We start from the raw sequence: 23,822 nt of genomic DNA on the forward strand, positions 1-23,822 counted from the left end.
TTCTGATATATTTTCTCATTTTACATATGCATGTGTGCATATATACATATCAACACATTCACAAACATATAAATGTTGTTTATAATCATATAATCATCATATATTATATATAATTTACTGTGATTTATAATCATATAATCACAGTAGATGATTGCTACAATCTGTTTCAGTAATAAAATCTTACACATTTTTTTTTTTTGCCACCAGCGTCAACCTGTGTATCAGACGGGTAAGTCAATCAGAAGATGGTTTGCACAAATTCAAAGTTTTAATGTCTGTTAAATAATAAAAGAAAGGATATTTGCACTATGTACATTCTGTCCACTTGTGGTACTATCAGCTGGTCATGCACATTTATTGCACATATAAACAGTGTACAAGGATGGTGAAGATGTCTTAGCTATACAAGGACTGCATTTAAAAGAAAATAAAGTTGGATTACAAAACACTGAAGCCATTTGTACTATACAGCCAACTTTAAGGAAATACTGAAAATTAACATCAAGAGATAGTCTACCTTGGAAAAAAAAAAATCTCCGAAAACAATGATTACAGAGCTTCATGTTGCCATATATACACATAAAAAAAAATTTCAGGACCCTGCGTTCTGAATGCTCATCAGGCGCAGCTATCTAACTTCCTATTTATATAATCGGCCTTTGAATGATGCTTCAATTGTATACACTCTTTGTCCAAAGTCTCTTTCTTCTTTACGTCATTAAGCTATTTGACAAGACAGACATTTGTGCAGTACAGGAAAATATTAAAATATATTTTAAGTCAGGTTAAAGTGCATAGTACATGTGATAGAAAATCATTGCTAGCTGCCGATCCAGATGGCTGCACTGAGCCACCCCCGTCATCCCTGGAAGAGGAAGGCCTTTGTGTGTGTGTGGTGTTTAGTCTGTGTTTGCTACATACTGTCCCCTCCTCCTGTTTGTCTTCCAAATCGTGGCTGCTGCTGCTGCTTCTGCTGGAAGACTCATAATGGCTTTTCCCAGAGGTTAAAAGGCAGCCACACGCAGCAGACTCTGACAGCTGAACCACCAGAGCAGCTGTGACTTCCGTGTGCGTGCACGTGCACAGACCTGCCTACAACAGGTTGTCGTGTTGTAAGAAACCCGTGGGAATCTCTACCGACCAACAGTTTCCTTTCCTTCGCTGGTTCTTCTTTGTGTTTTGTTTGAACTTGCTCCCTCCTCGGCCACTTGGCCTTACAAACTCCACTTACTTAACCTTCTTCTCATTCCTGCTATAGGTGGCATCTACGTGTCCCAGCAGGGTTACTGGTGACCGAGGTTTCACGCCAAAGACCACGAATCTTGCAGTATTTTATGGACTGCTTTGAAAACCACTGACAATGTTACAACAAAATCAGCACTTCTACTTCTCTGAATGGTTTCCTCTTCTAAAACTGGAAGTTGTAGGAAGAGCTGGTTTCCTGATCCATGTCTTATGTGCCTTAAGTAATTTTTGACTGCTCAGTCGAAGCGTCCCATAAAAACCTTTTTTGGTTAAACAACAAACTCTTTATCATCTCCACTTTCCTATATCGTTTCTTTTTTACCTGCCTTTGGCACCAGACTCGCTTTAATGACCCAAGTTACAGTGCAAAATTATACTTCAAGACACGTGATGCTAACTAATAGTTTTAATTACTCCTTGGTGTTAAAAACGTGAATGCTCTGTGCATAGCAAAATAAGTATGAATCCAAAAAAATAATTGTTCACATTTTGTCTTCAAGTTTAATATGTCTTTTTTTTTTTTTTTTTTTTTAAATCACAGCTATTTACAAATAACTTTGGGGTGCTCTCTTGATTTCAGTCAGTTGATTACACTGGAAGATAATAGGGCTGCTGGAATGTAGGAAATGGATGGAATGCAGAAATATAAATAAGACCAAAGTTCCCCAAACCAAAGTGTAAATAATGCCTCCCCAGAAAACAGTTCGTGTCACAGAAAGCACCTGTTTTTTGCTTATTTTTTTTTTTCAGAGTCATATACACCAGAAAACATGATTACTGAGTGCTAGAACTACTGCATACCAAAGAGGGTAGAAAATAACTCAATATTTATAATATTAAAATAAAGTGTTTAACCACAAAAAAAGCAGTAATAAAATAGTTTCCTAATTTACAATTTGCATCCAAAGGATGAATAACAACTCACTAATAAATAATATTTATATAAATATTTTGTATGTCAAAATAGTTTTTTTTTTTTTTTAAAGGCAATGGTCTCAAGAAACTTCTTGTAAAATTTGGTGGTGAAAAACCTGATTGTGTCTCCTCTCCCCCCACCCCCCACTAAATAGAGCATGAGTTTGGTTTTCATAAAACAAATGCATCTTGCAGCAAAACAGTTGTGCTTGGTGCTTTGGTAATGGCGGGTGGTGAGTGTGGAAGGGATGAAGGAAGCGGGAAAAAAGGCATTGACGTCTTGATTGTTCTTAACCAGCTGCCACACTGGTTTCAAGATAAATACCTGGAAGTCTTGGCATTGGAGGTCAGTTCTGAAAGGAACAAACTCCTCCCTTTGGTCCTCCCTTAGGTGGAAAGCCTTGTCAGCGCACCTCTAGTCGGGGAGAACTGATGGGCAGCGAGTGGGAGGGTGAGAGGAACAGGTTCTGAGAGCAGAGTTCATTCTCTCCGAGGGAAGAAGAGTCCGAGTGGCCCTGAAGGCGGCGCGTGGCTTCATGTGAACAGTGTCTTCGCCACGGTAACGTCCAGTAACGCTTGAACGGTGATACCCACTTTGACCAAGCCCTTCTCCTCGAGGATGTGATGGGGCAGACACAGCTTTTCCTGAAAGGAAGAACGAGAAACATGGATGCTCTGATGGCTGGATTCTCATCATAACATTCTGGTACATAATGGATGGGACTTGAGCGCAGCTCTATAATCTGCCTGTTGTACCATCTCACCCCGGGCTCCTTCCCTTGCTCTCCCAGCTCAATGCACTGCAAAGACCATCTCTGCGTGTGCAGAGAAACTGCTTTTTCACAAGTGAGGATTGTTCTACACAGGCTCCTGATCACCCAGAAATCTGCAAGAGATCTAAACATTAAAGAAACCTGTACACCGAATACCTGAGCTATATATAGAGTGAGCCAGAAACCACAAATCAAGAACATATTAACTTATATTCTTATAAATTAGAATTGCAAATAGTCCCTCACACATTTTAAAGTAACTCAAATAGTGCTTATATAGACGACCCACAGTTACACTGACTATAAGCCAATAGATTTAATTCATTTTATTTCCAGTGACCTCGGGAATACAGGTATGTCGGTAGACTAATTTCCTTTCTTCGTGGCTTATGAACAGTCTTGTAAATATGTACATTTTAACCACAGCCTTCAATATCCCCTCTTTTAAGATTCTTTCATGAAACTGCCAAAGATGCAATGGTTCTGCTACTTGCTCAGGTTTTATTTTTGCTCTTAAGAAATGTCCAACACATACTACTTGAGGAAAATAATCCTTAACTTCTTACATGCAGAATCTTTCTTCCTCAACAAAACTGTTTACAAAATAACATGAAGTAATTATTTTACATCTTTGTCCTGTGGCCCTGGCCTGACATGGTGTAAGACAGTCTCCTTCCAGAGTGGGTCTGCTTGCCTAGAAGTGTCTCCTCAGCAAATACTCTGCCTCACTGACTTGATGATGTGTTCCCTACCATCTGATGACCACCGGTCTTAAGGAGGGTTTAAATGGGGTACATATCAAGCCCCTGGGAGTGGAATCAGAGAGCACTGCACAAGTCTCGCTGCTTCAGTTCAGGACTGTCCATAAACAGCCACAGACAAAGACTTTCTGCTTTTCATATGATCTTCAAAGGATACCTCATGACGTCCCCGAGAACTTGTTCCACTGTCTCAAAATGTCAGTGGGTCCTACACCCTGTCACCATTTTACTCCTCCTCCCGTCACTATCACTGAACAAGAGGTAAATTCAGAGGATCCCAGACTCTGATGACAGGACTCAAGGAAAGGCCATCTATCAACTTAAGGCAGCTGAACTGACAGCCAGTTGTTCATTTAGCTGCTGAGTATCAAAGTGGGATTATCCTGTCAAGGGAATATTAGGTGGGCATGTGAGTTTAGGCTGCTTGCCAATTTATGAACCCAATGCCAACCCAAGAAAGGATGAGAGATGGTGCCTGAGCTGTGAGGGTGACATGGGCTGGTTTGGACAGTCCTCTTCACTGTGTCCAGCTGGAAGGCAAATTACCATTAAGCTGCCAGGTATCAGGTGCTACTTGGGGAAAAAATAGTTCTTCACTTAATTCCATATGCTAAATTCCATTACAAACAAAGGGTTAAATGCTAAAATAACAACAACAAAAAACAAAAACAAGCCAAAACAAAACAAAAACACTCCTCCCAATAAAATATAGGTGGATATTTAATACTTTTTCTGACAAACGGATGGAAAGGGGTTTTTGAAACTAAGAAAGCAGCATTAAAAAATCACAAAGGAAAACAAATACAGTTTATCGCCTAAAAGCTTAATGCTTCCCTGTGTCAAAAAACTGAATCATATATAAAAAATAGATGAAAAACTACAAAAAAGGATTTGCACTGCAACAAATTACGAAGGCCTTTTAATGACAAATAAGCTCAATAAATCATTAAGAAAAACAAAACAAAACAAAATAAAACTAAAATCGCTAGAACAATGGACAAGGAACAGCAACAGATACTTAAACACAAGGAGTTTATCCAAAACTTCACGGCTCACTTTTTGACAACGGAGCAAGACCTCCATTCTCAAAATACGCTTAGCCCTGCACGTTCCTGGACTGCAGCACTAGTATCTCCACAGAGCTGATCCTCTGGGTGCAACACGACTTTTAGGGGGCAAGGTGTCCTCTTCGGAGCCCGGCTTGAGAGGCGATACGTTTTCTCCATTTAGGGACCACCCCAGGACTACGGGGGGCGGCTCCAGTGCTCTGCCCAGTGGAGGTTCCAGCTAGAAGTCCCGGGAGGGGAGCCCTGGGGGACAGGGGAAGCTCCAGAGTGACAGGGATGGGAAGTCACTGAGGCCTCAGCCTCCTGCTGACATCTGGACATTTCACAGACTCACTGAGCTCAAGGCCACCCTCTCTCTCAGGCCCCTATTTTTTTCCAACAAACATTCTTCACCTTTCTGATCTCTTCCCTACTAATTCAGGTGCCAAGTCCAAGTCCACTACAGCTGATAACGAGGAGTAAATAGAAGGCAAACAGGGACCGCTGTGTCCTTTTTCATCCAGTCCCCCTGAGGAAGGTTAGAAGAGCCCTCACTGCTTTGATGGGTTTGAAGGTATCTACGTGCACTAGCACAAGACAATGGAAACCCCATAAAACCACGGTAGTTGCGGTTATTTTATCACAGGCCTGGGATAAGGATGCTGATGGGAATTATGACTGGAGAGAGGGTGGCACTGGTTGAAAGGGTGACGAGGAGTCTGTCAGAAATGGGAAGGGCAGTGGTCATTTTCTGTCCACCTACATATCCCTGAGGGAAGGGCGCCCCTGAAGTGAGCTTAGAGGTTGGGATGGGAAAGGACTTGCTGAAGATTTACGGCTTGGACAAAGAATGAGAGAAAGGAGAAGAGCCTTCTCAGGACCAGCCGGATGAGGTAGCCATTTCATGAGGCCACTTACACGTAGTGGACTTAGAGCAGAGACAGCTGTACATTTACACTGACTTTAAATTCAATGAATTCACACTGCATTGTTATAGGATCCTAGTGGTTTTCACTGAGAATATAATGGCAGACTGTTCTAGAATACGTGCGAGCATCATCTGTTGCGTTTCCTTTTGAAGAACAGTGCTGAGTCAAAGTGGTCTCTTCCAAGAACACAAATAATCTCCCTGAAGAACCCATGCTTTGTGTTGCTTCTCCAGTGGTGGAATCAACTGTGTTCACACCCATCTCCTCAGCTACCCTCTTCTGAGCCAGAACATATACTTGGACAAGGCAGGCCGGCAATAAACGACTCAACACCAACTTTGAAGACTTGCTGAGCACCTACTGTATGCCTTGCACCAATGCTATGGATTTGCATTGGTTATTTCTCATGAAAACCCTGCAAGGGAGAGATTAATATCTCCATTTTACAGATAAGAAAACTGAGACAGACAGTTTATGTAACTTTGCTAAGGTCACACAGCTTCTCCGTAATGGGATCAGGATTCAAAACCACATGTGTGTCTCATCTTAGCGCCTAGGTGCTTTCCAAGATATCACACTGCTTCCCCCAAATTCCTTACTCAATGGGCGAGCATATTTGATCTGTGGCCATGACACAGGAAGAGGCTTCTTGGCCTGAAATTCCTATTTAATCTCCTTGCTTTTTTAAGTCTTGTGGGGCCCTTTTGTACCCCACCCCATTTCTTAAGTGTTTAATAGTTCACATCCCCTCCTCAAGGAAAGTGATTTGCACATGAACCATTCCACAAATAGAAGGGAATCAGTTAGTTGTTGTCACAAATTCTGGAAACTGTAACACTGAGTGAAGAGTTGAACTCAAGTGATTATTTTAAAAAGAAAATGCAAATAAACACTTGGTCATTTTTATCAGGCATTGGAAGACAATATTGAAAAATGACCTCTCTTGTGAGGAGATTTAGTACCCACATATAGATCACAAAACTAAGTCCCTGAACTCTTCTCAGCCTACGGTAGGCAGCCAGGTATCCCCGGTCAAGCCATGATGACAGGTATCACGTCACAGTGACTTGGTGTTTTCATGAAAAGGCTTAGAATTCTGCATGGAAATTGACAGTCTGACAATGGGCAGGACAGTTAATTCCAAGTTTTGCCTAAAGGTCCCGATTATTTGTGTTCTGCTAGTTACTACACTACTCGATGAAACAGCATCATCCATCAAATCCCAAGAGGAACATCCCACTGGGGTACAGGGATAAATTAATGATGGGAAAGATGAAAATGCATCCAAATAGGACTCCAGATTCCAGAATTAAAAGATGAACGTAGCTAAAGAACTATGTCAACACTGAAAAATTAAATCTCATCATACATGATTGTTCTACTCAGTTTTTATTGAAAGTACTGTCTTTCAGATGCCACCCACTAAGCATTTGCTTTCCCCCCAGATAAAAATAAATCCTCTGGTGCTCATTAAAGCACTGCAGTACTGGACATGTCAACCAGCTGGAAATGTGTAGAGCTACTCTTGGGTCCACATGGATAAATCTAGTGATGGACCAACAAAAACTTGGAATAATCACCCAAAATATGTTTATTAAGCAACTTCCAGCTCAGAGTGCTTGTTAGACAGTGTACAGAAGGATTTTACTGTGTTACAGATTCGAGAGTACAAGATAGCACCAAGGGCAATTCAATACATCCGTGGGTCACTTATATACAAACAAGGTTAGGTAAGTTCCAGATACCCTGTATTTCACCCATCAACACAGAGCCGGGGGGAACAAGCTCAGTTAACTCAAGATATGGTCATGTAAAGAATGTTTCCCGTGGGAAAAGTGGGTCTGATTTAGCAATGAGGAATCTTTATAAATATAGTCTTCTAACTATGTGGGGTTTTCCATGTTCTCAAGTACCCTGGACACACGGAAATGTTCAGAAAAAGGAAATTATCTCCTTAGTAGCCATGTATGAGGACTGTTTGCATCTCAGCAAACTAGAAATTTATCTTGAGGAAGTTAACTCCATCATCTCGCCAATTGAAGAAATAGTTGGTACCCAGGATTTAAGCTGATTTAAACAGGGGAGAGTGTCTTCACCTTGGAGCATGGCCTTCTCATATTATAAAAAGACATCTTGGAATCCAGGAACATCTTGGCCTAGGTAAGATTCTAGTGTTTTCCTGTTACTTACAGTCTGGTCATGTGGTTCTCAAAGCAGATATACTTGAAATATAAGCCTCTGAGCTTACTTAAAAATAAAAGTGGTTTGCTAGTTAATGCCATTAGAAAGCAAAGGTTAAATAGAAATTTCAAGCAGTTGGAGAAACTGCACCCTTCTAAAATAAGAGCAATCTTATTATTGACTTTGTCATAGTAACCCAAGCCCTGGGACCGAGAATGTTTTGTGACTTGTGGCTTTATTTGAAAACGAATGCAGTCAAGTGAATCACATTCTCAACCTGCACTCATTACATGATGGAGCCAAAAAGCCATCTAACCATTAAATTATTTAAAAATAGAAATCTTTTCCAGAAAATGCTTTTCTAGACTTGGACTAACAAGTAGTAAAGAAGTAAAAATATACGGAATTTTGTGTGCAAGCAAATCCTCCAGGTGGTGCTCTAATTGCAATGGCTGCATCTCCAAAGCCGCACAGCTGTGCTCAAGCAGCAGGGCAGAATGGCTTGTTCCGGGTGGAAGCTGGCAGCCACCCACCCGGGTGCCCCTGCAAAGCTCAGTGGCAGGAATCCAACTGAATTCCCAGAAAAGCGATCATTCTCCAGATGGCAACTTTCAACTTGGTCAATGGTGGTATTATTAAAAATTTTTATAGACCAAGTTGGGCCAGGATGCTGCTTTTCTGTCTCCTCTGCAAGGCGGCCCTTCCATGGCACAGGGTCCCAGTCCTGACTTAGGATTTGAGGTATATACGGACCTAAAGGAAAGACTTCCATTCGCTAAATCCCCTCTGGCCTGTTCCGGAACCCCCTCCATGCAGAGAGGGAAGGCAGGAATGACAGCCCTGCTGCTGAGCTCACTGGAGGTATGGGCCCACTCGGCTCTTACTCTTGTTTTGCAGCAAGCAAGAGAAACTATTTCACGGAAACTGTGTTCTATAATGTTTGTGTTTCTGGAAAATCTGATTTGTAAAACGTTCAGCTTCCAATTCGAGGGATTACTGAGGGGATGACAGGGACGGGAGTTTGCAAGGCAAAGGCTCAAACGGAGGAAGGACCCTGCAATGAAGCAGGATGACAAAGCAGAGCGTAAGGAGGCACATGCAGATGTTATACGGACAGAACGTTCCAGCGGTAAGTGAGATAAATCAGCACTAGAAAGAGAATGTAGACAAGACAGAAGCCTAGAAGGTCCCTGGAGCGGAGGGCAGAAGTTGGTTGTGGGGGTTTCTCTCCGAGTGCCAGCAGAGTGTCAACAGTCTTTCGAATGTGACGAAAATCCAACTGCAGGATGTCACACGGAGAGCAGAGATCAGCCTATTCCAGGGCAGCCGTTAGAACAGAGAGAGAGTGCAAGGATTAAAAACACACGGAACAGCTGGAAAGAAGCACACATTTTCGGTTACTAGCATATGGCAGGGATAACTCCTCATTTCAAGCAGGGAACAAACATCCTTTTCACCATCAAAGATTTTTTAATCCATTACATAAGAAAAGCAGAATCCCCCATGTTTCTTACGTAGACTGGGCAAAGAGCTCTTGCACCCAGAATTCACTCCTTGAGGAACAGCACGTTCTGTCCTCCTGGCCTTCTAATCTGAATGGAAAAGTGGCATCATGCGCTCACTGATGACATAAGGAAAGAGCTTTGCATCTGGAAGGTGTACGGCTTATTAACTTTACTAAGGGAAAACATATCAGCTTTCACACTGAACCCCCACCGCTTCGCGCCATTCTCTTAGTGCATCTTCTAAACTCTGGTCTTTGAAGACTGAAGATAAAATATTTCTCTCTGAAAGTTCATACAGAAACTTAACTTATTCTCATTTTAGCAACTGTTGATAAACTCTGGGGATTACTTGTTCTAATAATGTCTCTACCAGCATCAAAAAGTACATTGAATTTCATAGTTTTACAACTATATCCAAACCAAAGTCTGGAGGAAGCTTCTTGGATGTGCAGTTAGAATAAATGTACATCCCCACCTCAGGTTATCATACAAATGCCTTCACCACCAAGCAGGAGTGGGTGGAATGGACCCTTGTGTTTTGTCTGCTTGGCAGTCACCACAGAAGGAGCAGAACATTTACTTTATCAACTAAATGGAGATTATAATTGAAATGGACAGTAAGAAAGACAAGTGTGGCTTGTTTCCAAATGAAACAAGGATTGAAAATATTTGTGGTATATTTCATTATTTCATCGATGCAACTTTATTCCCAAGTTCAGCAAAGCATTTAAAATATATGTAATATATATTATAAAATACTAATATATATTATAAAATACTTTGCTACTATATTTCATATTGTCCTATGTTTTGCCTTATTGCCAAAGCAAAGCAAATCACAGAACAACTGAAAGATGATTCTAAGACAGAGATTTTGTCTTGCTTTTTCCTCTGAAGTCTCTACTTGGTGCCCTCAGAGAACACTACATTATCAGGTGGACTGAATCAGATTAAAATCAATCCAACTTTATTTTGATTTATGCAGAGAGAGATCCTCTTAACAAAAGCTTTTTTAGGTATTAATTAATCATGTGAAGTCTATTCAGATTAAGACAGGGCTCCTGCGTCTTAGCTCAGTGGATTTGGAGGAATCAAGCTACCACCGTCAATGTCTTCCCAATGAGGAAAACAGCTACAGATAGACTGGGCTTCACTGGGAGAAGGATGAGTGGAAATCTATTGGTCAAGGATTAGCAGATGGGGAAACATCTAAGATAAGAGTTTTCCCAACATAATAAGATTTTCTATTGCAATGTTGTGCTTAACCAGTGAAATCTGAACAAAGCAGACATAAAAGAAAACAAGGCATCCACAAACTGAAAGGAGATTTTCACAAAAGTGGTATTCTCACATCTAAGGCAAACCATGCACTGCATCTCCAGGAAGTATTGCAACACATGTGCCAGAGCCCTGTAGCTGTCTGGCCATCTCCCCAACATCGCCACCAGAAAACCAGAGGTGGGTCTCTTTGAAGCTTCCAGTAAACTGATTCTGTGGTACACGCCTCACGCTTGTGGTCACGACTGTCCATTCTTTCTCCCCAGGAAATGATTTCATGATGCCACAGATTCTGGACTTAATTCAGATTAAAGCTGGTAGGGCTCAGAGTCACAGTACTTGATGGTTGGTTTAAAGCCCAACACCCACAGTTTTCAGAGGACAAGCTCTGTGTGCGCTAGATAAAGAGAAAGACTTAATTTTGACAGACTTGGGGCAGACACCAACTGTGAGTGCAATGTCTGAAATTATTTAACTGCTCTAGGCCTCAGTTTCCTCACAGAATAGGAAGAGAATATTTACCTCTGACCCTCAGTAGTGAGCAATAGAGATGCCCCATTTATAACAAGTTCTCAGTCAGTGGTAGCTATTCTTAGTTTTAAGGGGTTTGCTTCAGGGCACATAACTAGTTATCTAGGTGGAGCTAATTCACTCAGGACCCTGTGCATTCCCTCATTTGTCTCACAGATACTCTTCACTCATGCTCACTCTTCTCCTTCCAGGGTACTGAGGACTCTTCCCTGCATTTGTGTCAGGTTAGTTGGAGAATGGACCCCAAATGGAAAAGAAAAACAAACCCCAGAAAACAAACAAACAAAAAAACCAAACCTAAGGCCTTAGAAAAACCATAAGGCAGCAGGAAGGAAAATGATCTACACTGAAATGACTACCTGAAGAAACGTTATCCCCTCCACCAAAATTTTTTCTGCTTCATTTTTAAGGATCTTTCCTTGGCCTTCCTTGAACCCCCAACCCACCCCATAATCCCCCAAATTTCATGGCTAATATGCCTCCAGTTGCTCCATCAGATTTCTCAAGAAGCCCATTGCCAACTTCTGTTCTTGATCCATCTCCTTTCGGTCAGTGGAGTTTACTCTTCCAAATCCTGTCTGCACTCCTGGACTAAGAGCTAACGGTGTAGGTCCAGCTTCCTACGAACTTCACGAAGAATAGTCAGAGATCCAGAGTCGCCTCACCTGTCTGCGTACCCCAAACTTCTGAGTGTGTTGGGCCACTCGGCATCAGCTACAATTCTGAATGTAGCCAACTCAATCCAAATTTATAGACAAGCAACCCCAGAACCGCTGTCCCCTCACCTACCATAAAAAATGAGCTTAAAATACCACTATAGAACAGTCTTGTCCACTAACTTCTACTATTTAGGTGGATTTAGGCGCTATTCTGCCACATTTTGCACAGACACATTTCCTGGATATCTGATGAACTGTAGAGCAGTTCTAGCTACTGAACCACGCAGTAAAATTTCTCACGAAACTTGCCCAACCCTGGGGTGAATAAACAGGGCTGTGTTCAAGGAGACTCCTAAAGAAAATACAGTTTTCCCCTGCAAGTCGTGACTTTCCCCATCATGGTTTTCATATACTGTGGGTCGGAATAAGAAATTAAATGGGAGTTTTTTGAGAGTTTCGTGGAAGGTGCAGATGACACAGAAAAAGTTTAGAAACTCAGAAATGCATCAGCCAAGAAGAGAAGCGAGCCCCAGGTTTTAAAATTGCAAGGGATAGAGTAACCTTGCTCTTTTGTGCCAATGCTGTAGGGTTCATAAAAGACTACCTGATATCATAAAGCTGCTAACCCCGGAGCTTTGAAAGGAAAGGACAAGTTCCAGATGCCTATCTCCTGGATGTTCAAGAAGAAAGCATGGACAACCAAAGCACTTTTCCTTGACTGGTTCCATCGGTGTTTTGTACTGGAGGTTAGAAAATGCCTTGCCAGCGAGGGATTGCCCTTTAAGGTGTTATTGCCCCTGGACAATAACAGAACCCCATGAATTCCATGGTGAAGTCGTCTACACGCCACCTAACACGTCTCTCATTCAGCCTCTTGACTGGGTGTCACACAGACATTTAAGGCACACTGCACACGCTACGCCATGGAGAGGATCACAGAGACTGGCGAAGAAAACCCTGACAAAGACTTCTTTTCTGGTATGAAAGGAGGGCCAAAAACTTTTATGCAGATTTTCCAGATGTGGGGACACCCACCCCTAACCCCCGCCATGTGGAAGGGATAACTGTATAATAAACTATTAAACTATAACAACCTGAACAATGCAAACTTGAAAGTGACCTCAAACCTTAAAAATAATTTCAAAAAACACCCTATTGATTTATTTCTTACTAAGCACAACAGGTGGGACATTGGTTAAAAAAAAAAAAAAAAAAAAGTCGTTTGCTCTCTGTAATTAATCTCAGAAGTTATGAATTGCATATTAAAGCTAGGGTACTCAGAAATTATGATAAATTTTGCTCTATATTTTGATGGTAATTTAATTTCTCTTTCTCCAATTTAAAAGGAAATCGTAATTACCTATTTTTATTCACAATAAATGGTTAAAGGCATTTCCATTTCATTTTGTGTCACTGGTAAGTCAAAAATTATTGGTGAGTTTAAAAAAAAAATCCCAGGGGATTAGGTCATTCACTCATCAGTGCTTTTTAGCTTAGACACAAATAATCTATCATCTGAAATATGTGGTACGACAGTTTTAATTTACACATGGGAAATCTTAGTAGCCCTCAACAGAATCAAATAATTAAAAAGGTCCATTGATAAGTATTTTCATATATATTCAAAGTTAAGAATACATATGCATTATAAGATGCTAGACTTTTAAACCCACAGCCAACACTTAAACTCAAGCTGACTGTCATTCAAACTACTGAAGAACCCCCTTATAAGAGGTTCCTCTATTTTCAGCTACTGTTGTTTATTTCAGTTAATGAATAAATTACCATCCAGGACCTCCTGCCTAATGGTGGTCATGGTAACACTGTTCAAATTCTCAGTAGTTCAGGAGAGAGGCGGGGCAAGATGGCAGACTGGTGAGCTGTATGTTTTAGTTACTCCTCCAGGAAAGTAGGTAAAAAGCCAGGAACTGCGTGGACTGGACACCACAGAGCAATCTGTCTTTGGGCATACTTCATACAACACTCATGAAAACGTGGAACTGCTGAGATCACCGAAATCTGTAAGTTTTTGCGGCCAGGGGACCCGCGCCCCTCCCTGCCAGGCTCAGTCCCGGGGGAGGAGGGGCTGTCAGCTCCAGGAAGGAGAAGGGAGAATTGCAGTGGCTGCTCTCATCGGAAACTCATTCTACTGATTCAAACTCCAACCATAGATAGACTGAGGCCAGACACCAGAGACTCTGAGAGCAGCCAGCCCAGCAGAGAGGAGACGGGCATAGAAGGAAAACAACACGAGAAGCTCCAAAGTAAAAGCAGAGGATTTTTGGAGTTCTGGTGAACACAGAAAGGGGAAGGGCGGAGATCAGGCCTTAAGGCGCATATGCAAATCCCGAAGCAAGGCTGATCTCTCTGCCCAGGGCACCTTTCCTTAATGGCCCTGGTTGCTTTGTCTATTAGCATTTCAATAACCCATTAGATCTCTGAGGAGGGCTGTTGTTTTTTTTTTTTTTTTTTTTTTTTTTTTAAATCCTTTTTGCTTTTTCTAAAACAATTACTCTAAGAAGCTCAATACAGAAAGCTTCAAAGAATTGAAATTTGGGCACGTCAAGTCAAGAGCAGAAATAAGAGAGCTCTGAGACAAAAGGCAATAATCCAGTGGCTGAGAAAATTCACTAAACAACACAACTTCCCAAGAAAAGGGGGGTGTCCGCTCACAGCCACCATCCTGGTGGACAGGAAACACTCCTGCCCATCGCCAGCCCCATAGCCCAGAGCTGCCCCAGACAACCCAGTGTGACGGAAGTGCTTCAAATAACAGGCACACACCACAAAACTGGGCGTGGACATTAGCCTTCCCTGCAACCTCAGCTGAATGTCCCAGAGCTGGGAAGGGGGAGCAGTGTGAATTAACAGAGCCCCATTCAGCCATCATTTGAGCAGACTGGGAGCCTCCCAACACAGCCCAGCAGCCCAGAACTGCCCTGGGGGGACGGCACTCACCTGTGACATAGCACAGTCATCCCTCAACAGAGGACCCGGGGTGCACAGCCTGGAAGAGGGGCCCACTTTCAAGTCTCAGGAGCCATACGCCAATACCAAAGACTTGTGGGTCAGTGGCAGAGACAAACTGTGGCAGGACTGAACTGAAGGATTAGACTATTGCAGTAGCTTTAAAACTCTAGGATCATCAGGGAGATTTGATTGTTAGGGCCACCCCCCCTCCCCGACTGCCCAGAAACACGCCACACATACAGGGCAGGCAACACCAACTACACACGCAAGCTTGGGACACCAATTGGGCCCCACAAGACTCACTCCCCCACTCACCAAAAAGGCTAAGCAGGGGAGATCTGGCTTGTGGAGAACAGGTGGCTCGTGGACGCCACCTGCTGGTTAGTTAGAGAAAGTGTACTCCACGAAGCTGTAGATCTGATAAATTAGAGATAAGGACTTCAACTGGTCTACAAACCCTAAAAGAACCCTATCAAGGACAGCAAATGCCACGAGGCCAAAAACAACAGAAAATTATAAAGCATATGAAAAAACCAGACGATATGGATAACCCAAGCCCAAGCACCCAAATCAAAAGACCAGAAGAGACACACCTAGAGCAGCTACTCAAAGAACTAAAGATGAACAATGAGACCCTAGTACGGGATATGAAGGAAATCAAGAAGACCCTAGAAGAGCATAAAGAAGACATTGCAAGACTAAATAAAAAAATGGATGATCTTATGGAAATTAAAGAAACTGTTGACCAAATTAAAAAGATTCTGGACACTCATAGTACAAGACTAGAGGAAGTTGAACAACGAATCAGTGACCTGGAAGATGACAGAATGGAAAATGAAAGCATAAAAGAAAGAATGGGGAAAAAAATTGAAAAACTCGAAATGGACCTCAGGGATATGATAGATAATATGAAGCGTCCGAATATAAGACTCATTGGTGTCCCAGAAGGGGAAGAAAAGGGTAAAGGTCTAGGAAGAGTATTCAAAGAAATTGTTGGGGAAAACTTCCCAAATCTTCTAAACAACATAAATACACAAATCATAAATGCTCAGCGAACTCCAAATAGAATAAATCCAAAAAAACCCACTCCGAGACATATACTGATCACACTGTCAAACATAGAAGAGAAGGAGCCAGTTCTGAAAGCAGCAAGAGAAAAGCAATTCACCACATACAAAGGAAACAGCATAAGACTAAGTAGTGACTACTCAGCAGCCACCATGGAGGCGAGAAGGCAATGGCACGATATATTTAAAATTCTGAGAGAGAGGAATTTCCAGCCAAGAATACTTTATCCAGCAAAGCTCTCCTTCAAATTTGAGGGAGAGCTTAAATTTTTCACAGACAAAGAAATGCTGAGAGAATTTGCTAACAAGAGACCTGCCCTACTGGAGATACTAAAGGGAGCCCTACAGACAGAGAAACAAAGACAGGACAGAGAGACTTGGAGAAAGGTTCAGTACTAAAGAGATTCGGTATGGGTACAATAAAGGATATTAATAGAGAGAGGGAAAAATATGGCAAACATAATCCAAAGGATAAGATGGCCGATTCAAGAAATGCCTTCACGGTTTTAACGTTGAATGTAAATGGATTAAACTCCCCAATTAAAAGATATAGATTCGCAGAATGGATCAAAAAAAATGAACCATCAATATGTTGCATACAAGAGACTCATCTTAGACACAGGGACACAAAGAAATTGAAAGTGAAAGGATGGAAAAAAATATTTCATGCAAGCTACAGCCAAAAGAAAGCAGGTGTAGCAATATTAATCTCAGATAAAATAGACTTCAAATGCAGGGATGTTTTGAGAGACAAAGAAGGCCACTACATACTAATAAAAGGGGCAATTCAGCAAGAAGAAATAACAATCGTAAATGTCTATGCACCCAATCAAGGTGCCACAAAATACATGAGAGAAACATTGGCAAAACTAAAGGAAGCAATTGATGTTTCCACAATAATTGTGGGAGACTTCAACACATCACTCTCTCCTATAGATAGATCAACCAGACAGAAGACCAATAAGGAAATTGAAAACCTAAACAATCTGATAAATGAATTGGATTTAACAGACATCTACAGGACATTACATCCCAAATCACCAGGATACACATACTTTTCTAGTGCTCACGGAACTTTCTCCAGAATAGATCATATGCTGGGACATAAAACAAGCCTCAATAAATTTAAAAAGATTGAAATCATTCAAAGCACATTCTCTGACCACAATGGAATACAATTAGAAGTCAATAACCATCAGAGACTTAGAAAATTCACAAATACCTGGAGGTTAAACAACACACTCCTAAACAATCAGTGGGTTAAAGAAGAAATAGCAAGAGAAATTGCTAAATATATAGAGACGAATGAAAATGAGAACACAACATACCAAAACCTATGGGATGCAGCAAAAGCAGTGCTAAGGGGGAAATTTATAGCACTAAACGCATATATTAAAAAGGAAGAAAGAGCCAAAATCAAAGAACTAATGGATCAACTGAAGAAGCTAGAAAATGAACAGCAAACCAATCCTAAACCAAGTAGAAGAAAAGAAATAACAAGGATTAAAGCAGAAATAAATGACATAGAGAACAAAAAAACAATAGAAAGGATAAATATGACCAAAAGTTGGTTCTTTGAGAAGATCAACAAGATTGACAAGCCCCTAGCTAGACTGACAAAATCAAAAAGAGAGAAGACCCATATAAACAAAATAATGAATGAAAAAGGTGACATAACTGCAGATCCTGAAGAAATTAAAAAAATTATAAGAGGATATTATGAACAACTGTATGGCAACAAACTGGATAATGTAGAAGAAATGGACAATTTCCTGGAAACATATGAACAACCTAGACTGACCAGAGAAGAAATAGAAGACCTCAACCAACCCATCACAAGCAAAGAGATCCAATCAGTCATCAAAAATCTTCCCACAAATAAATGCCCAGGGCCAGATGGCTTCACAGGGGAATTCTACCAAACTTTCCAGAAAGAACTGACACCAATCTTACTCAAACTCTTTCAAAACATTGAAAAAAATGGAACACTACCTAACTCATTTTATGAAGCTAACATCAATCTAATACCAAAACCAGGCAAAGATGCTACAAAAAAGGAAAACTACCGGCCAATCTCCCTAATGAATATAGATGCAAAAATCCTCAACAAAATACTTGCAAATCGAATCCAAAGACACATTAAAAAAATCATACACCATGACCAAGTGGGGTTCATTCCAGGCATGCAAGGATGGTTCAACATCAGAAAAAAAATCAATGTATTACAACACATTAAAAACTCGAAAGGGAAAAATCAATTGATCATCTCAATAGATGCTGAAAAAGCATTTGACAAAATCCAACATCCCTTTTTGATAAAAACACTTCAAAAGGTAGGAATTGAAGGAAACTTCCTCAACATGATAAAGAGCATATATGAAAAACCCACAGCCAGCATAGTACTCAATGGTGAGAGACTGAAAGCCTTCCCTCTAAGATCAGGAACAAGACAAGGATGCCCGCTGTCACCACTGTTATTCAACATTGTGCTGGAAGTGCTAGCCAGGGCAATCCGGCAAGACAAAGAAATAAAAGGCATCCAAATTGGAAAAGAAGAAGTAAAACTGTCATTGTTTGCAGATGATATGATCTTATATCTAGAAAACCCTGAGAAATCAACGATACACCTACTAGAGCTAATAAACAAATTTAGCAAAGTAGCGGGATACAAGATTAACGCACATAAGTCAGTAATGTTTCTATATGCTAGAAATGAACAAACTGAAGAGACACTCAAGAAAAGATACCATTTTCAATAGCAACTAAAAAAATCAAGTACCTAGGAATCAACTTAACCAAAGATGTAAAAGACCTATACAAAGAAAACTACATAACTCTACTAAAAGAAATAGAAGGGGACCTTAAAAGATGGAAAAATATTCCATGTTCATGGATAGGAAGGCTAAATGTCATTAAGATGTCAATTCTACCCAAACTCATCTACAGATTCAATGCAATCCCAATCAAAATTCCAACAACCTACTTTGCAGACTTGGAAAAGCTAGTTATCAAATTTATTTGGAAAGGGAAGATGCCTCGAATTGCTAAAGACACTCTAAAAAAGAAAAACGAAGTGGGAGGACTTACACTCCCTGACTTTGAAGCTTATTATAAAGCCACAGTTGCCAAGACAGCATGGTACTGGCACAAAGATAGACATATAGATCAATGGAATCGAATTGAGAATTCAGAGATAGACCCTCAGATCTATGGCCGACTGATCTTTGATAAGGCCCCCAAAGTCACCGAACTGAGCCATAATGGTCTTTTCAACAAATGGGGCTGGGAGAGTTGGATATCCATATCCAAAAGAATGAAAGAGGACCCCTACCTCACCCCCTACACAAAAATTAACTCAAAATGGACCAAAGATCTCAATATAAAAGAAAGTACCATAAAACTCCTAGAAGATAATGTAGGAAAACATCTTCAAGACCTTGTATTAGGAGGCCACTTCCTAGACTTTACACCCAAAGCACAAGCAACAAAAGAGAAAATAGATAAATGGGAACTCCTCAAGCTTAGAAGTTTCTGCACCTCAAAGGAATTTCTCAAAAAGGTAAAGAGGCAGCCAACTCAATGGGAAAAAATTTTTGGAAACCATGTATCTGACAAAAGACTGATATCTTGCATATACAAAGAAATCCTACAACTCAATGACAATAGTACAGACAGCCCAATTATAAAATGGGCAAAAGATATGAAAAGATAGTTCTCTGAAGAGGAAATACAAATGACTAAGAAACACATGAAAAAATGTTCAGCTTCACTAGCTATTAGAGAGATGCAAATTAAGACCACAATGAGATACCATCTAACACCGGTTAGAATGGCTGCCATTAAACAAACAGGAAACTACAAATGCTGGAGGGGATGTGGAGAAATTGGAACTCTTATTCATTGTTGGTGGGACTGTATAATGGTTCAGCCACTCTGGAAGTCAGTCTGGCAGTTCCTTAGAAAACTAGATATAGAGCTACCATTCGATCCAGCGATTGCACTCCTCGGTATATACCCGGAAGATCGGAAAGCAGTGACACGAACAGATATCTGCACGCCAATGTTCATAGCAGCATTATTCACAATTGCCAAGAGATGGAAACAACCCAAATGTCCTTCAACAGATGAGTGGATAAATAAAATGTGGTATATACACACGATGGAATACTACGCGGCAGTAAGAAGGAACGATCTGGTGAAACATATGACAACATGGATGAACCTTGAAGACATAATGCTGAGCGAAATAAGCCAGGCACAAAAAGAGAAATATTATATGCTACCACTAATGTGAACTTTGAAAAATGTAAAACAAATGGTTTATAATGTAGAATGTAGGGGAACTAGCAGTAGAGAGCAATTAAGGAAGGGGGAACAATAATCCAGGAAGAACAGATAAGCTATTTAACGTTCTGGGGATGCCCAGAAATGACTATGGTCTGTTAATTTCTGATGGTTGTAGTAGGAACAAGTTCACTGAAATGTTGCTATATTATGTAACTTTCTTGGGGTAAAGTAGGAACATGTTGGAAGTTAAGCAGTTATCTTAGGTTAGTTGTCTTTTTCTTACTCCCTTGCTATGGTCTCTTTGAAATGCTCTTTTATTGTATGTTTGTTTTCTTTTTAACTTTTTTTTTCATACAGGTGATTTGAAAAAAGAAGGGAAAGTTAAAAAAAAAAAAAAAAAAAAAGAATACATATGCAATATTAAAATGTGCACATACAATATATACATACAGAATAATACTGGAGAAAGCAGAATTGCTCACAAACACATCTAGTCCATTATATAAAAAATTAGTCTCCTAAAAATGAATTTATAAGCTTCTTTTTTATTGAGTTAATGCCCACTGTTTACCACTCTTATTTGAAATTGTCCTAGCTAGAGCAATTAGGTAATAAATTAAAGGCATCAAAATTGGAAAGAAAGAAGTAAAACATTCACTATTTGCAGATGACATGATCCTATATATAGAAAGTCCCAACAAATCTACAACAAAGCTAATAGAGCTAATAAACGAGTTCAGCAAATTGGTAGGATACAAGATCAACACACACAAATTGGCAGTATTTCTATACACCAGTAATGAGCAATCTGAGGAGGAAATCAAGAAAAAAATTCCATTTACAATAATAAATAAACAAATCAAATATCTAGGAATAAATTTAACCAAGGATATAAAGGACTTACACACAGAAAACTACAAATGTTGCTAATAGAAATCAAGGAAGACCTAAATAAATGGATGGGCATTCTGTGTTCATGGATTGGAAGACTAGATCTCGTTAAGATGTCAATTCTACCCAAATTGATTTGCAGAGTTTACACAATCCCAAAAAAAATTTCAGCAACCTACTTTGCAGAAATGGAAATGACAATTATCAAATTAAACTCATCTGGAAGGGTAAGGAGCCCTGTATAGCCAAAAACATCTTGAAAAAGAAGACTAAAGTTGGAAGATTCACATTTCCTGGCTTTAATGCATGTTACAAAGCTACAGTGGTCAAAACAGCATGGTAATGTCATAAACATAGATATATTAACCAATGCAATCTAACTGAGAGTTCAGAAACCGACCCTTAACATCTATGGCCAATTGATATTTGAAAAGGCTGCCAAGTCCACTCAACTGGGATAAGATAGTCTCTTCAACAAATGGTGCTGGAAGAACTGGATATCCACATGCAAAAGATTGAAAGAGAACCCGTATCACACACCTTATGCAAAAGTTAACTCAAAATGGATCAAAGACCTAAATATAAGAACCAGGACTATAAAACTCCTAGAAGAAAATATAGGGAAGCATCTTCAAGTCCTTGTAGTAGGCAATAGTTTCTTAGATTTTACACCCAGAGCACAAGCAATAAAAGAAAAACTAGATAAACGGACCTTCTCAAAATTCAAAACTTTTTGTGCTTCAAAGGACTTTGTCAAGAAAGTGAAAAAGCAACCTACTCAATGGGAAAAATATTTGGAAACCACAAATCTGATAAGGGTTTAATATCCAGAATGTATTAAATATTAAAACTCAACAATAAAAACACAAACAACTCAATTAAAAAATGGGCAAAAGACTTGAATAGACATTTTTCCAAACGGGAAATACAAATGGCTAAGCAGCACATGACAAGATGCTCAACATCACTAGCTCTTAGGAAAATGCAAATCACAACCACAGTGAGATATCATTTCACACCTACTAGAATGACCACTATTAAAAAAACAGAAAACTGCAAGTGTTGGAGAGGATGTGGAGAAATAGGAACACGCATTCACTGCAACGTAAAATGGTGCAGCTGCTGAGGAGGACAGTTTGGCAGTTCCTCAGGAGGCTAAGTATAGAATTACCAAATGACCCGGCAATTCTGTTACTAGAAGAATTGAAAGCAGCAACTTGAACAGATGTTTACACACTGATGTTCATAGCAGCATTATTCACAATTGCCGAAAGTTGGAAACAACCCAAGTGCCCATCAACTGATGAATGGATAAACAAAATGTGGTACATACATCAAATGGAATATTATTCAGCTGTAAGAAGGAATGAAGGCCTGATGCATGCATGGATGAACCTTGATGATATTATGTTGAGTGTAATAAGCCATACCCAAAAGGACACATATTTTATGATCTCATTGATATGAACTAATTACAATAAGCACACTCACAGAGTTAGAATCTAGAATATAGGTTACCAGGAGATAGAATGGGGGAGAGAATGGGAAGCTGATTTCTAATTAGGTTGATTATAAATATTTGGAAATGCTAGCACATTATTGTGAGCGCAATTAAAAAGTGCTGAATTCTGCATGTGAATGTGGTTGGAAGGGGAAGTTTAATGTCATGCATGCTATTAGAAGGAAAGCTGGGGAGACAACACGGGACTGTATAACACAGTGAACCTTGTGCAACTGATGACTGTGATTAACAGTACAAATATAAGAATGTTCTTTCAGGAACTGTAACAATTGTACAACACTATTACAAAGTGTTAACAATAGGGTGGTATATGGGAAAAATACAACTAATGAAAACTATGGACTATAGTTAATGGAAATATTTTAATACTCTTTTATTGGTTGTAAGAAAAAGTACCTCACCAATGGAAGTGTCAACAATAGGGGGTTATATGGTAATGTTGTATTTTTTACATGACTTTTATGTAAACCTACAACTTCTCTTACTAAAAAATTTATATATTTACCAATACTAATTTTTTAAAAAGTTATGCTAAGTGAAAAAAAACAGACAGAAAGTACTATGTATTGTATGATTCCATTTATATGAAATACACATATAAATAAATCTATAGAGACAGAATAGATTAGTGGTTTTGTAGGGCTGTGGAAGGAGAGAGGGATTGAGAAGTGACTGCTAAGGGGTATGGGGTTTTTCTTTTTGGAGTAATGAAAATATTTAAAAATTGATTGTGGTGATGAATGCACAATTCTGTGATTATACTAGAAGCCACAGATTGTACACTTTGTATGGTTTGTATGGTTTGTGAGTATATCTCAATAAAACTGCTTTTAAAAATTAAAGAGGAAATTTAAATCCTTAAACAAAAAGACCAACCTACCACTAACCCTCTACCCTGGTTCCCACCAAGCTAAAAAGAGAAAAAAGGAAAGAAGGAAGAAAGAGAGAGACAGAGAGAGGGGTGGGGGTGGGGAGCCTTTCTCAATTTCAATAAATAACTCCTATCACTGAGTAGAATTACTTTGAAATGTAATCTCTTCACATATTCAAAAACAGTCTGTTATGATAAATTTTTAGTTACTTTATCCTGGGACATTAGGAAAAAATTGTAAGAAATAAAATTTCTGTCCATTTCTGTTTACCGCAATGATGATAAACTTCTCAGCTTACATTGCCACCCCAAATTCTAAGAGAACTTGCTCATGTCCCACTAAGAAACCATTTTACTTTACTAACAGTAAAGTCTTTAAAAAACTCCAAAG

At 39.8% G+C, this 23,822-nt stretch overlaps 1 protein-coding gene across 4 annotated transcripts in view; it reads right to left on the reverse strand.

Moving 5' to 3' along the window:
• Positions 1 to 1,730: 1,730 nt before the first annotated feature.
• Positions 1,731 to 23,822, reverse strand: part of LRCH1 (leucine rich repeats and calponin homology domain containing 1) — a 192,914-nt gene continuing 170,822 nt past the window's right edge. For 2 of the 4 annotated variants that reach the window (XM_037800323.1, XM_037800324.1), the window contains exon 19: positions 1,731 to 2,805. In XM_037800323.1, coding sequence (XP_037656251.1) covers positions 2,695 to 2,805 — 111 coding nt within the window. In that variant the 3' untranslated portion in view covers positions 1,731 to 2,694. Of the gene's footprint in view, positions 2,806 to 4,835; positions 9,163 to 23,822 lie in introns of those variants that run through there. The other 2 variants (XM_037800325.1, XM_037800326.1) reach the window with 2 other exon arrangements.

Source organism: Choloepus didactylus, chromosome 12 (assembly GCF_015220235.1).
Source record: "Choloepus didactylus isolate mChoDid1 chromosome 12, mChoDid1.pri, whole genome shotgun sequence".
In the NCBI taxonomy this organism is placed as follows: Eukaryota; Metazoa; Chordata; class Mammalia; order Pilosa; family Megalonychidae; genus Choloepus; species Choloepus didactylus.